Below are 16,325 nucleotides of genomic sequence, written 5' to 3' on the forward strand. Positions count from 1 at the left end.
CATCCGCACCAAGCTCCGTCAGTACAATGTTCCCAAACCCTCAAAGTGTCATTGGAAGCTAAGTTGAAGGAGCTCCTCCTATACCAATAGTTCCTTAATGAGAACGATAGTGATTCAGGACTACCAAGTGGAGCGTTTTAAAGCTTGTCCAAGAGATCGCATCCCACCCCCTTCTCAGTGGGTGCTGGGGAAGGTCTGGTTTTCTGTCTGTGGCATGTTCCAGTTGTCATCGGACAGGACAGGTGGAGAGGACTGACAAGGCAGGAGCTTGTTCATTAAGGAATTCCACTGCTGACCAGCTGATACTTCCTGTGACAAGTGGAAATTTTTTTCCTGACAGGTGCCCTGACATACAAAGCAAGCATTCCCTAGAACCAGCTTAGGAATTGTTTGCTCTGAGAAAAGCAGGACAACACTGAGAAAAGCAGGGAACTCTGCTTTCTAGTTTTAGGTGGTTGGGTTTTTTTTCTTCCTGTAAAAGCTCAAAATAGGCTAGAGAATGACCCCATTCCTTTGAGAGAAGGTCCATTTCTCCTCCCCCTCAATTTCCTATAACATAACATGAACTAAGGGTAAAGGACATCATCACTTCAGAGAATGCAGCCTCGTCTCTGAAACCTTTGATGTCTGCAGTGACACGGTGCTAAAAAGGAAATAAGCAACTCCCTGGACAAGGGATCTCCACCTGACAGAAACAAAATGGATATGTATCAAACAGCTGAGTGTTTAGCAAATTTATATTGAAGCTTTTGCCTGGACTATACAATATCCACTAGACAAAACTTACGTTAACAGCAGGACAGAGAGCCTGTCCCAACATGTTGCTACTTATTTCCTCAGCATGAGGGGAGATTTTAAAAGCATTGGCTAATATAGGTGACAAGCTATTACTGCCTTCATCCTGTCTCCTGGGGCAAGTCTAAGAAGCTTAGGCTCACAAAAGGGATCGAAGGAACGTCGTGTCTCCCACAACTACCCACGCTTAATGCCACCTTCATCCAAGTTCCAGGAGCAGTCAGTTTCTGGAGAAGCTGGATTAAGAACAACCATCAATTCTGTATGATCAATTCTGGTTTCCCACATCCCTTTTAAAGGGAGAATGTCCTGGGATAGCTCAGCGTCCTCCTTAATCAGCAGTGGCTCGGGAGAGACTGATATAGAGGTCAACCATATAGCTGTGGGAAGGACTGTAAGGCAGCGCTTGTGTGATGGGGCTGAGCCGTCTCCCCCTCTGCAAAAACAGCACAGTGATATTTCAGGCTTTCTCTATGTCAGGCTCCTGACATGCACTATATGTAGCTGCAGATCCCAATCAATTTCAACATTTCTGAACTGCTGGAACGCCTTTCTCAACACTGTAATTTACCCTCAAAAGAATAGGGAGCACGCACCCTCGCCTCCCCAGTACCACAATCTACTAACTGCCACCCCCGCCCAGACCCCACTAACCTACCCACGCAAAAGAGGAAGGAACCCTCCTTCAAAACCTGCAACAGACGGCTACAGTACATATGCCACGACAAGAACTTTTATTTCTTTTTAATGACATTAAACACAACTGCTACAAGGGAAAAAACATGATAAAGAGGAGGCACCAAACTTCAGTTTCATAATTGATCCCGACAACTCAAGTAAATCAGGCCTGTGTTAGATGCAAAACTACAGGTTATTTCAGGCTCTTAAAAGTAAACTATGTAAACAGCACATTTTTACTCTTTGTCAAGACTCCCGTGGTGAGAATGCCATCATGAACGAAGCAAGCTAGGTAGGCAGTTAAATGCACATAACCGTCACTCCAATAAAACAATACAGCAAGAACTCATCACCAAATACTAGTCTGAGAGGCCAGCACCACATAGGAGATATGCAGCTTTAAATACAGATTAAACTCCAGATTTTACCCACCACCATCTTTAAGGCAAACATGCCTGATAATGAGTTTTCTTTGGCTTTGTTTTTTTCTTCTTAAAGAATACCATGTTAACCGCTAAAGAACAGTTCTCTCCTCCCCCAGTCCAACAGATTTAATTAAGCTGCTAAAGCTTTGGAAAAACAGAATTATTTGAGCAAAGAGGAAATGTGATTGTCACATTTTCTAGTTAACCCGTCACTCATTTGATTTGGCAAAGGCAAGGCTGCCATTACACATTCAGGCTTAAACCCTCTTGTACCAGGAGTGCAGGAACATGAGCCAAAGCGAAATGCTGTCCCTTCACTCCTTGGGCCGACTGTGGAGAACTAGACAGCCACAGTGCTAGTTACTCCAGCTCCAATTAATTTTTATTATGCTGTGGTTCCAAAGGTGGATGTCTGCTCGCTCACTCCATCATGCTAATTTAGGGAAATCTGGAGAAGTGACTGATTGAGTAAATGTCCATTATGCCAACTGAAATCGATTTTGACTCTTGGCTCTGAACAGAACTTCTTTGCATCTGGTTCCAGAATCTAAACCAAATGTCCAAGGAAGAGACTCCTCACCTGGATAAAAACAGTAAACGCTTAGTGGCATCCATCTAAGTTTACTGGTGGCTTGAATGACTAAACTTTTCCCAAGTCGTTTTCTAAAGCCGGGTAGGCTGTTTAAGATGAATGCAGAGATGGGCCGATGGAACAACAAAAGCAGAAGGAGGCGGCTAGCCTGGTACCACAGGCTGCGCCACAGCGACTACGCCCAGCCTCCACGGAGCGTGAACAGTAGCGTGAATGCCGGACTGTAAAATCTCCCCAAAGATGTCTAGAGCTGGCTGTATAGAAAGAATGACGAACTCCTTGACATCCATTAGGCTGCACAAAGTCTGTCAACTTAAGGTAGAATACCAAACCTGAAGGTCAGGTAATGCTTTCGTGCACAGGCTTAATCACAACTGATTAGACCCACATTATCAGTTTTGTCAAGCTGTGTATCAGAGGTTTGACCAAATGAGATGGTAACATCCGGAAGCTAAAGGCACCTCTTGTTAACTACTAATGGAGACAACAGAGTGCCTCTCCAGAGTCTCTCCCACAGGATGATGGACTCACTGACTAACACATCAACTCACACTTGAAGTTGGAGTTGAGCAGATGAAACTGAAAACCAACTCACACCTCAGTAGGACTGGTTTGCTGGCCTGTCCTAGAGTGAAGACTCTGGGTGGGAAGCTCTTTAATAAAGAGAGCAGGGAGGCTGCTCTTAAGAGGCATGTCTATGTCTAACAGGATACAGGAACACACCAACAGAATTTAAGGAGCATAGTGGTCACTGGGGAAAAAGAAGGCAAATCCTTGAGAAAAGAAAGAGAAGACAATCAGTCTCAAGACCACAAATCAACAAGGGTTAGTCAGCAGTCTTCTGTCAGAGTTAAGATGTGTAACATTTGTAAACCTATTGTGCAAAACAAATTTAATGAAGAATGGGGGCAGGGGGCAAAGAAAATAAATAAATAAAGGAGGCTAGTAAGTACAGAAAAGAGAGAAGATTTACACTTTGAATTTGTCCCTTCAACAGGATTTTTGTCCTGCTCCATCCTACTTCAGATGTGCTGGATTACCGACTTTAAAATACTGACAGGTATTCAGAGATTCAAATAAAAAAGTAAGAGGGGTTGTTAAAAGTGACTTATATCCACTTATAAGTCATTAGCAGTAATTAATGCTGGCTTGCAGCCTGGTAATATCTTCCTTACAGGAGATTAGAAGATGATTTCTTTTGGGCACCAGAAGTAGACCTCACCTCTGTGCAGAGGTGGGTGCTTTGCCTGAGCCTAGGTATTCTGGCTTGATGCTGGCTTTCAATTAGTGGTCACCTTCAATTTAAATAAAAAAAATAAAAACTTAACAGTGCTTAAACGCATGCACACAGACAAACAAGAAGGACGTTATACAAAAAAATTTCAAGTCAGCAACGGGAATTTCCAAAAGGTGGCAAGTTCTTTAAATAAAAATCTCGTGAAAAATAAAATTCAAAATCTACAAAGCACAAAAGAGCAGAAGATGAGCTGCTGCTCCAAACAGGACCTGGAACAGGACCCTGGATAGAGACCTTCACTGCTGATGGGGTGAGACAAATGGACTCGGTGGGAAATCTGGGAGACGCTGGAACCGATGGTGGCTTCGCATGTTCCTGTCAACCCACTGAGTCAGACTGTATCTTTGCAGAGGTTTCTGTCGGAACCGAGCGTAGTTTCTATCAGGAGAAAGGGAAAATAAAAACAGGAAAAATGAGTGTTTCGGCTGGAATGGCTATTTGTACACAAAAAATGGCCTAGGCAACTATTTGAAGAGTATCTTTACTTTTGGATAGCAGATACTAATTTTACATTTCAATCCTCACAATTTTAGAAACTTTGTACTATTTTATTTATATGAAAGTCACAATGTAAGTGCTATTTCCTTCCAACTCCCAAAGCCAAATTGCCACATAGGTATTATGGTGATATATGCCACATACACAAATGTTAAGAAAACCTAATACATAATGTATAATAACACTCAAGTAGGCAAAAAAAAAATTCTCTCCCTCAGGAAACATTTAGAACAGGATCTGTATTTCACTGCATCATGCTTGTACCTCCAACAGGACCTCACTGTCTGACACAGCTCAAGGTTGCTCAGGACTCAGCAGTTAAAATTAGAATAAAATTCCCAGAGAAGGTAAGTCATCATGTGAGTATCACATTGCAAGTTTGGAGACTGAATAATTAATAGCACGGACTCAAAGTTTCTTGAGATTCTCCTTTAGTCACCCCCAGTCCTTTAGGCTGTACTTCTGAAAAAGACCCTGTGTGATAATCTGAGCTCATTCTCAACCCCAGCTCTTCCTAATAACCACCTGGGAAGCTTTTTAAAGATTGAGATTCTTGCACCACACCCCCACCCCAACCCCTGACTTAATGATTTAGAATCCCTTGAGTCAGGGTCTGGACATCTGTATTTTTAGACATCTCCACAGGTGATTATGAGTAGCCAGAACTGAAAATAATTATAACATCTTATGACATTTATCTGGCCCTATATGCAAGTACTTGCTGAATTCTGTAAATACCTCACCTCATTTAATGCTGATAACAATCCTGCCAGAAAAGCACTCTCATTAGTATTTTGTACAGGTAAGGAAACTGAGTCTCAGGTTAAATAACTTGCCCAAGGTCATAAAGTGGAGTAAGTACAAGAGCCTGGATTTGAATTCATACCTGTCTCCAGAGTTCATCTAATAACCATTACACTGCCCTGTCTTTCTGAGATTTGCTATCATTTTGGCAACTAGAGAGGAAACACTGAGCATAAAGGCCCTGGGGTGGGAACACGTGTGACATATTAGAAAAATAGCAAGGGAGCCAGTGTGACTAGAACAGAATGAGCAAGGGGAAGAGTAGTAGGAGATGAGGCTGGTGAGCTAACAATGTCAGGCCATGGTCTTTATAGGGGACTGTGAGGGTGGGAAATGTGAGATGGGAAGTTTTGAGCAGAGAATCTGAATTTCTTTGGCTGCCGAGTTGAGAATAGTAGATGGGCAAGGGCAGAAGCAGGGAGACCATTTAGAAGACCTGCAACAGTCCAAGTGAAAATGATGAGAAATGGTCAAGTTTTGGATATACTTACAGGATTTGCTAATGGACTGAATATGGGGTGAAAGTCAAAGATGACTCCAAAGTTTCTGTAACTGAATCAAAGTCACTGAATCGATGTGTAAAACCACCCTGCATCAAGAATCCAGAAGATTTCAGAACAGAAAGACCCTTGGATGTCAATTAGTGCAACATGCTAGTTTTACTGATGTGAGGACCAGAGGAATGGAGTGACTTGGTCAGAATCATACATTTGGTTATAAACTGCAAAGCTAGTACCTGACCCCGCGTTTCCTGGATTTCAGTCCAGTTCTTACTCCACTGTACTCTACCGCTTCTTTTCTACCTCTGGAATTATACAATTACACCCAATTCCCCACCACATTCCTCCCGTGGCCAAATTCTACCCCTTTCCCCCTCCTCCTCATCACCCACTCACCGCATGGTGAGGTCCGAAGGATGCTGCCATTTTGGGTTTGGCACATGATGAACTTGACCCATCAAGGCGCACAGTTCCCCCAAGGCACCTGTGACACAGAGGGATCGTGGTTAGGAAGCAGCTCAATGAACTACCATATCAGTCTAGGTCAAAGCCCGTGCTTTCAGGGAAAGAAAAAACAGGCACTGATCCTAATACTATCTATGATTATCACAAGCAGTCAGCACAAAAACTATAAGCCAGAGAGGGAAGCTCGCTCTCAGATGGTGGTGGTGATGATGACGACGACGATGATGGTGATGATGACGATGACGATGCAGCAGCGGCAATAATGACAGCCACCATTCATTCATTCAACATTTATTAGCTCCTATAGTGTGTGAGGAACTTTACTGGTCCCTAGAATATGGTAGTAGACAAGACACTACCTGCCCTCAATTAAGTTTGTATAAGGAGACAGGCAATTCCAAAATTTGTGATACGTGCAGTGACAGGAGAAACACAGGCTGCTATGTGAGCAGAGACTGGAGGGTGGAGGTTTGAGCAAGCCCTCTCCAGAAGTAAACTACAAGCAGGGATCAAAAGGATCTCTAGAAGTTAGTGAGGCAGACAGGGGTAGGGGTGGGGGTGTCCAAGAGAAATAGCTAATACAAAGGCTCAGAGATACAAGACAGCAAAATTCATTCAAGAAACGAGAGAAGTTGGGGCACCTGGGTGGCCTAGTCGGTTAAGTGTTTGACTCTTGGCTCAGGTCATGATCTCATTCATGGTTTGTGAGTTCAAGCCCCACATTGGGCTCTGCACTGATACTGCAGAGCCTGCTTGGGATTCTTTCTCTCTCCCTCTCTCCACCCCTCCCCCGCTCATGCTCTGTTTCTCTCAAAAATAAATTAATTATGGAAACCAATTTGACAATAAATTTCATATACTGAAAAAAAATTTTTTTTAAATAAAAAAAATAAAGCTCTGGAGGAAAAAAAATAAATTAATTAAAAAAAAAAGAAAGAAGTTGAGAATAGAAGGCAGGTGGGGCTTTTTTGCTAAACAAGAAAAATTGCTAGAGGCAATTTCTCAACCATCTGGGAGACTGGCAAGGTGCTATGCGCTTTACATACTATCTTATGGAGATAGATGTTACTAAAACATCACTTTGGAGGTGGAACCTGGGTAGCCCAGTCGGTTAAGCGTCCGACTTCAGCTCAGGTCATGATCTCATGGTTCACGAGTTTGAGCTCCATGTCGGGCTCTGTGCTGACAGTCAGAGCCTGGAGACTGCTTCGAATTCTGTGTCTCCCTCTCTCTCTCTGCCCCTCCCCCACTCGTGCTCTGTCTCTGTCTCACAAATAAATACACATTAAAAAAGTTTTTTTAAAACATCACTTTGGAGATGGGAAACTGTGGCTCGGTGAGGTGGACTTGCTTTAAATGCTCATTAAACCGATCTCAAAACTGGCTCCTGTTTGACTCTATGCTTTTCTGATAATGCTAATTTTGCACTTAGGGGCTGAGACTTAGGAGAAGCTCACAAAAGCAGAAATTATGATTAGAGAGAATAAAATAATTTCCCTTCACCAGTGGTTCTCAAATTTTAACATGCATCATAATCAGCCAGAAGTATTATAAAACTGATAGCTGGGCCCAACCCCAGACTTTCTGATTCTGTAGGTCTGGAGTGGGACCCGAGAATTTGTATTTCTAATAAAGGCCTAAGTGATGCTGAGGCTGCTGGCCTGGGAACCACTCTTTGAAAACCACTGCCCTAGACGGTACAGACTTTTCTTTCGGCCAGTTTACATACTTCTCATTGCCTTCATTGTGCTCTCAGAAACCGGAAGCAGTTTAACTAGGCTACAGCCCATCTTTTCAAGTTCTGATAAAAGATACTTACTTAACTTTTAGGACGAATCTAATTTATTTGAAGCCTCAAGAAGCCAAGCTATGTAGAGAAAGTATATACTTTGAAGTTAGGCAGACTTAAATTAAAATTCCAATCCAGCCACTACCTAGTTCTAAGACCCTGAACAAATCATTTCACTTCTAGGCCCACTTAACCCATTTATGAAATATGGACAATAATATGTAGCATGAAGTTGAATATTAGGAATACAGCACATAAAAACTTAGCATATTGCCTGGCACAAAGCTGTAAGTGGTAACTATTGTTATTAAGGTGTTACAGCCACAGGCCTATGTTAGTTTGCAAAGACTCTTCAAATCATGTGACAATCAATCGCCTCTCTGTAAGGAAAAATGTTTATTAAGTGGATCAGTCTACACATAAACTCAGATATGTGTTACAGCACTCAGCAGAAATTCTCTAACCATAATGAGATGATACTTTTCAGGAAAAATTTATAGATTCATCACAAGCTTCTGTGCAGTTAAAATTAAAAAGTACAACCAAGGGTAAAAGAAGACAACTGACAAAATGAAAAATATCTTTGAAACACATACGGCAAAGTTTTAATGCCCTTATTCTACAGAAGTAATCTCCTCATAATAAAAGAGGTCAAAGGACATAAATAGGCAATTCACCAAAGTAATACAAGTGATCAGTAAACATAATGAAAAGATGTTCAATCTCACTAATATGGGAAGAAAACATATGAATCTCACTTCTTGAGAAGGAAATATAAACCAGAAAAGAGTTTCTCCTTTAAGAAGGGAAGTAGCTTTAGATTAGAAAATCCCTTGCCTGCTGGATGTTAAACTAAAATCAAAGGTCTCAATTCAAATTGCCTTTCCCATATCCCACTTTCACATCCCAGCACCCCATCCTTCTAGGCCGGCAAAAAAAATGTCTCTGAAGGATTTCAAGATATGTTTTTCCTGCCAAAGCATCATCAAAGGATGGCTGGCAAGATACGGGTATTGTGGCGTCCAATCTCAAAATGGAACAAGATTATCTGTGGACCATGTCCTTCAGTTCACTCATCTCTTACCAGCTACAGCCTATAAAACTATCCTGATGACGGAGGCTAAAGATATGCTATAAGCCTCCTATGAAGAAACCCATTTACTTTTGGGGTACCTGGGTGGCTCAGGTCATGATCTCATGGTTCGTGGGTTCGAGTCCTGCATCAGGCTCTCTGCTGCCAGCATGGAGGAGCCCACTTTGGATCCTCTGTCTCCCTTTCTCTTTGCCCCTCACACACATGCACGCACTTGCTCGCTCTCTCTCAAAAATAAATAAACATTACAAAAAAAACAAAAAATCTATTCACTTTAAACTAAAAGGAGGAAAAAGTGGCCGATTAAGCCCAAGGCTTCAAGTATTAAACTGCTAGGAGTCAAAATCTAGCAGCAGCAACTTACATATAGCACTCACCATGTTACTGGACATTGTCCTATGAGCTTTATATATATATATATATATATATATACATATATATATATATATGCTTTATATATATATATATATATTTTTTTTTTTTTTTAATGTTTCTTATTTTTGAGAGAGAGAGAGACACAGACAGAGCGTGAGCAGGGCAGGGGCAGAGAGAGAGAGGGAGACACAGAATCTGAAGCAGGCTCCAGGCTCTGAGCTGTCAGCACAGAGCCCAACGCGAGGCTCAAACTCATGAACCACGAGATCATGAGCTCATGACCTGGGCCAAGGTTGGACACCTAACCAACTGAGCCACCCAGGTGCCCCAAGCTTTACATATATTAACTCATTTGTTCCTTATAATAATCCTATGAGGTATTTTCCCCATTTCACAGATGAAGGAACTGAGACATAGAGAAGCAATTTTCCCAAGGTCACACAGTTAGTAACAGCCTGAATAACAATATAATACCATCGAGTTGAGTTTCCTTACAATTTTTTCTGGGACTGACATTTCACACTGGGGATTAGAAAGCAAGAATTCTACCACAATATGTGTACTTGCATACTCATTACCTCACACAGTGGTAAGTAAACAAGGGCTCAATAATCAGGTCTCAGCTCATGCACCAACAAATGTTAGTTTTCCTTAGCACTAAGAACTGACTGATGGACTATGGGAACATTAATTATTAATAAGACTTAATGATCTAGAGATAATGAAAACTACATTTATCAAGCATTTATTATGTGCCAGGCACTTTGCTAACAGCTTTGCATGTACCCTATCATCTAATCCTAACCACCACATGGGGCAAATACCATGATCTCCATTTTATTCGTGATTAAACTGAAGCCTAGAAAAGATACCCATCTATCATCTAGTAAATGGGAGAGCCAGGATTCAAACCCAGGTGGAGCTAATAATCCAAAGAACCTTATTTCAGCTCATAGCTTCTATCTCTTCTTCCAAATTTAGAGATGCTAACAAGAATGGAAATGTTTGAATTTTCTCTTCACAGTCTCTAACAGATGGGCTTTCTTGGACCAACAATCAGTACCATGGGTTTATTTTAAGTTGTGGCTAAAAGGTGGTGAAGACTGTCCTTTGTTTTGTGCCTAAGAATGAAATTCATCTAAGAATGAAAGTAAGAGGAAAAAACCCTAACATTTCGGGAATTAGATAAACAGTCCGTCTAAACCTTAATCTATAAATATATAGATGACTAGTTTTGGTGGAAATCCAGTCTAATACCTGTCCTTAGTAAGTCAGGTCAATCAATTGTTAGAAAGGAGGAGGAATGGAAGATGCTGAGTGCTTGCTATGCTGATGGCCCTCCTGAAATCTTAGATTCACACTTTATACATGACCCTGTTTAATTCAGTGTGGCACATGACCCAAGAACAGAGAATCTCTCAGCTGGCTAAGGACCTAAAGAGCTGGCCTGGCACCAATAGGTCTTTAAGTAAATCAGTCAGACACTCTCCTTTGGAATGTGAGTGTGAGCTTTAGTAATGAAAATGAGAGAGAACACACAGGCAGGGCTCCGGGAGAGAACAGACACGTGAGACAGCTAATAGAAGCACTGGTCACAGAGAAAGATAAGTATGAGAATCACTGAGTCAGCAAGGAAAACCTGGACAGGGAACAAAGGCACCAATTTCTGGGGGACATGGGGCCTGGATCTACGGCTGATTCTTTCTACTATGAGAACTGGCTATATTGTTGAGTGTCTAATCTTCATCTTCTCCTGTAAATCCTTAAACTCCAATTACTTAAAGGCAATCACAAGGTCTCTCTCTATTCCTTGCAATAAGAAAAAAAAAAACCTAATACAGGAAAGGGAATGAAGAGGAAAAGAACAAAATATGCTATATGGGTGCAGGCTACTGCTTTTATAAATACATTAATAAAATAGGAATAAAAAGGAAAAAGAGATGAGTGGAAAACAAGAATGCAAACATGTCACCTCTAGGTCAACAAAACTGCGATGATCTACTGCAAATCTTGACTGATTTCCTTGCAGACAGGGCAAAAAGCAAAAGAAAGAAATAGGAATTATTATATATTATGTATTATATAACTCATTTTTGAAGTGATGTGTTAGGTAGGGGATACTGAGTGATATAGGAATGTCCTTGACAGTAATGCCAAATGCAAAATCAGAATTTACATAACCATTGCTGCTTGTGATCTCCAGGAAAAATCAAAGCAGAGACTTCCAGGCATGATGAATGGGCTTACCTCCTACTGTGAGCCAAACAGAAACTGGGCAAAATATATGAAACAACTGTTTTCAGACTGCTCAGAATCTTGATTCCCAAGAAGGGAAACCACTGAGGTGCACCTTGAAACTTCTTGTGAGTCTCTGAGTCTGTAACTTTTCAAAATAAAAAGTTTAAAATGAAGGCAAAACACTCTAAATAAACAAAAGCAAAGAGACTTCCTCACCAGCAGACCTACACTACAAGAAACTAAAAGTTCATCAGGAGAAAGGAAAGTAACAGATGGAAAAGAATCAAGAGCACTGAAAACAGTCAGTATGTGAGTAAATAGAAAAGACTTTTTCTCATTTAAAAAAGTCTTTCAAAAATAACTGTTTAAAATAAAAATAATGTGTTGGGGCACCTGGGTGGCTCAGTCGGTTGAACATCTAACTTCGGCTCAAGTCATGATCTCACGGTTCAAGAGTTCAAGCCCCACATCAGGCTGGCTGCTGTCAGCGCAGAGCCTGCTTTGGATCCTCGGTCCCCCTCTCTCTCCCTGTCCCCCTGCTCACGCTCTCTCAAAAATAAACAAACATTAAAAAAAAAAGTAAAAATAATGTGAAGAGTTAAATATATATATATATATATATATATATATATATATATATATATACACACACACAGTATATAAAAAGAATTGCATAAAAAAACAGACTGGAGATTTGGAAGTATATTGTTATTAGGGCTTTATGTGTTAAGTGGTGGATTATTTTGAAGATGGACTGATAAGTCAAAGATGCATATTGTCAACAACGGAATCACAGCTCTCAAAGTGTGTCTAAGAATCCCTGGGAGTCCCTCAATACCCTTCTGAGGCTTAACGAGGTCAGAATGATTTTCATAATAACACTAAGATGTTATTGTCTTTTCCACTTGCATTTCCACTGTGTAGGGTGCCTGTGTAAGGTGGCTCAGTCAGCTGAGCGTCCAGCTCTTGATTTTGGCTCAGGTCATGATCTTAGGTAGTGAGTTGGAGCCCCGTATCAGGGGATTCTCTGTTTGCCCCTCCTCTGCTCTCTCTCGTGCGTGTGTGCACTCTCTCTCAAAATAAATAAACATTTTTTAAAAAGTGTACTGTGGAGTTCTCAAGAGGCTGTACGACATGATTTAGAGTGCAGAACCACAAGTGAGGATCTAGCAGTCTTCTGTTTAGCCAGGCATTAAAAGAGATTTGTAAAATGTAAATCAATGCCATCCCTTTCCCAAAATTTTTGGTTTCATTTTCAAAAAGTTATTTTTAGAGGCACCTAGCTGGCTCAGTCAGTGGAGCCTGCAACTCTTGATCTCAGGGTCATGAGTTGAAACCCCATGCAGAGGTTACTTTTTTAAGAAAGTTATTTTTATTTATTTATTTTTTAAATATTTATTTTTGAGAGACAGAGACAGAGAGAGAATGTGTGGGGAAGGGGCAGAGAGAGAGAGAGGGAGACACAGAATTTGAAGAAGGCTCCAGGCTCTGAGCCATCAGCACAGAGCCCGAGGCAGGGCTCGAACCCACAAATCATGAGATCATGACCTGAGCCGAAGTCGGACACTTAACCAACTGAGCCACCCAGGCACCCTTACTGCATTTTTTTTTAATGTTTATTTTGAGAGTGGGGGCAGAGAGAGAGATACAGACAGACAGACAGACAGACAGACAGAGAATCCCAAGCAGGCTCCACGCTGTCGGCGCAGAGCCTGACGCGGGCCTCCAACTCATGAACCATGAGGTCATGACTTCAGCCGAAATCCTTAACCAAGTTAACTTATACATTTTACATAATTCCAATGAAAATATCATCAGAATTTTTCCTGGAGCTTAAATTTTTATTATAAAGTTAGCTTGGAAGAACAAATAAGCAACAAATAGTGAGGAAAAAAATGGGGGAATGGGTGCAATGGTGTACATGACAGACTGCTGGCCTTAGTAGATGTAAAAACATATTATAAGGTCACTATAATTAAAAGGGTATAGCATTCTTCCCTGTATAGACAGGGAAGACTAAAAATAGAAGAGAAAACAACACTTTAGAAATAGATGCAACTGTATATGAACATTTAATATATAATAATCATGACCTGAACTGAAATCAAGAGACGAATACTTAACTGACTGAGCCACCCAGATGCCTCCTCCAAAAATTATTTTTAGTAAAAACACATTATTTCTGTTAACGTGCAATGAGTTTATTATCTTAAAATATATTAATAAAAAATAATTTTTCAGTTCTTTTAATATGATTAAGTATAGACAGATGTAACCCACACAAACAAAAACACTTTTTGGGGTCCTAAATTTGCAAAAGTGTAACTGGGTCCTGAGACCAAAACCTCGTGAGAACTACTACCCTAGAACGACCATGAAAAATAAAACAAAGAGGTATAGAATGGAGATGAAATGGAATACTAAAAAATACTTTAAAAACAGCAAAAAAAGGGGACTCCTGGCTGGCTCAGTCAGTGAAGCTGTGACTCTTGATTTCAGGTCATGAGTTCAAGCCCCATGTTGGGTGTGGATGGAACCTACTTAAAAAAATTTTTTAAAAATAAAAACTAGCGGGGCGCCTGGGTGGCTCAGTCGGTTGAGCGGCCGACTTCAGCCCAGGTCATGATCTCGCAGTCCATGAGTTCGAGCCCCGCGTCGGGCTCTGTGCTGACAGCTTGGAGCCTGGAGCCTGTTTCAGATTCTGTGTCTCCCTCTCTCTCTGACCCTCCCCTGTTCACGCTCTGTCTCTGTCTCAAAAATAAATAAACATTAAAAAAATTAAAAATAAAATAAAATAAAATAAAATAAATAAAAACTAGCAATAATAATAAAGAGCCTTGAAAAAAAAAGTCAAGAAAAGATGAAAGAAAAAACAAAGAACAGATAGACAAACAGAAAACAAGTAACAAGATGGCAGATTTAAAACCAACCATACTGACTGGACTCACACTTAAATTAGAAGACTGAGATTATGAGGGGCGCCTGGGTGGCTCAGTCAGTTAAGCATCCGACCTTGACTCAGGTCATGATCTCACTGTTCATAAGTTCGAGCCCCACATCAGGCTCTGTGCCAACAGCTCAGAACCTGGAGCCTGCTTTGGATTCTGTGTCTGCCTCTCTCTCTGCCCCTCCCCTGCTGGCACTCTGTGTCCCTCTCTCAAAAATAAACATTAAAAAAAAAAAAAAGAAGACTCAGATTGAGGTGGGGAGAAAAAAAAGCCACACTCAACTATATAGTGTCTACAAGACATCCACAAAGATATGAGGGGCACTGGCTGGCTCAGTTGGAGGAGTGTGCAATTCTTGATCTTGGAGTTGTGAGTTTGAGTCCCATGTTGGGGGTAGAGATTACTTAAAAAAAAAAAAAAAAAAAAAAAAAAACCACATCATGCATACAGTAGTGAAAAGAAAGTTGGAATAGTTACATTAATATGAAACAAAGTGACTCCAAAACAGAATATTAATAAAAATGTAAGTACTGAATGTTGCTAAGAGTAAAAAAAAGTTCATAATGATAAAGGTGTCAATTTATCAAGACATGTAATATTCCTATAAGTGTATGCATCCAATAGCAGAGATTCAAAACACACAAGGCAAAAACTGACAGAACTGAAAGGAAAAACATGAAAATCCACAATTAGAGTTGGAGGTATTTAAACACTCCTTTTAGTAAGAAAATCTGTAAGGATATATAATTGAACACCACCAGCAACCAACAAAACCGTACTAAAATGTATAGAACACTCCACCAACATCAGAAATATATATTTTCAAGTGCACAGGGAACATTCACCAAAACAGACCATATGGTGGGCTATAAAAATAAGACTCGGCATATTTAAAAGAAGTGAACTCATACTGAGAATATTCTCTGACCACAACGGGATTAAGCTAGAAATAAGAAGATTGCTGAAGAGTCCCAAATATGTGGAAATTAAGCAACACACTTCTAATTACCCATAGGTCAAAGAAGTAATCACAAGGGAAATTAGAAATTGCTTTGAGCCAAATGAAAATGAAAATATATCAAAATTTGTGGGATGCACCTAAGTAGCACTTAAAGGGAAAACCTGTGACTTTAAATGCTTGCAGAAAATAGAAAGGTCTCAGATCAGTGATCTAACCTTCCATATTAAAAAGCTAGAAAACAAAAGCAAATTAAACCCACAGTAAGTGGAAGGAAAGAAACAACAAAGTGTAGAAAAAAATTAAATGTAATAGCCAAAACCAATATAGAAATATGAAACTAAAAATCTACTTTGGGGGAAAAAAATCAGTAAAACTGACAAACGTTAGAAATGAAACAGTGACCATCACTACAGATCCTACAGTAATTAAAGGAATCTTTAGGGAAACATTATAAATAATTTTATGCCAATAAACTCATCAACTTAGATAAAATGGACAAATTCCCTATAAGACAAAATTTTAAAATGGACTCAAAGATAAAGAAATTCTGAAAAGCCCTGAATCTTTTACATCTGTACTTTGACACCTGCCAAAAAGAAAACTCCAGGGTTGGATGGCTTCACTGATACATTCTATCAAACATTTAAAGGAAGAAATGATACCAATCCTACATAAACTGAGAAAACATTTCCCTACTCATTTTATGAAGCCAGTATTACCACAATATTTAAACTAGAGAACAATACAAGAAAAACTAAAACCCAATACTCCTTATTAACAAGACGTAAAAACTGTTAAAAATATTAGCAAACTGAATTAAGGATAATTCATGAAGATCAATGAGTTTATCCAAGGAATGCAAGTTGG

General features: G+C 40.2%; 1 protein-coding gene across 4 annotated transcripts in view; it reads right to left on the bottom strand.

The window, feature by feature from the left end:
* Positions 1–1,510: 1,510 nt before the first annotated feature.
* The window catches only part of S100PBP (S100P binding protein), a 48,205-nt gene continuing 33,390 nt past the window's right edge, over positions 1,511–16,325 (bottom strand). For all 4 annotated transcript variants that reach the window (XM_047082631.1, XM_047082630.1, XM_047082632.1 and 1 more), the window contains 2 exons: positions 5,986–6,073; positions 1,511–4,165 (listed from right to left, as the gene is read on the bottom strand). In XM_047082631.1, coding sequence (XP_046938587.1) covers positions 4,024–4,165; positions 5,986–6,073 — 230 coding nt within the window. In that variant the 3' untranslated portion in view covers positions 1,511–4,023. The remainder of the gene's footprint in view (positions 4,166–5,985; positions 6,074–16,325) is intronic.

This window comes from Lynx rufus, unplaced genomic scaffold, assembly GCF_022079265.1.
Source record: "Lynx rufus isolate CCGP_SWC_20201006 ecotype Redwood Valley unplaced genomic scaffold, mLynRuf1.p SCAF_2, whole genome shotgun sequence".
Classification (NCBI taxonomy): Eukaryota; Metazoa; Chordata; class Mammalia; order Carnivora; family Felidae; genus Lynx; species Lynx rufus.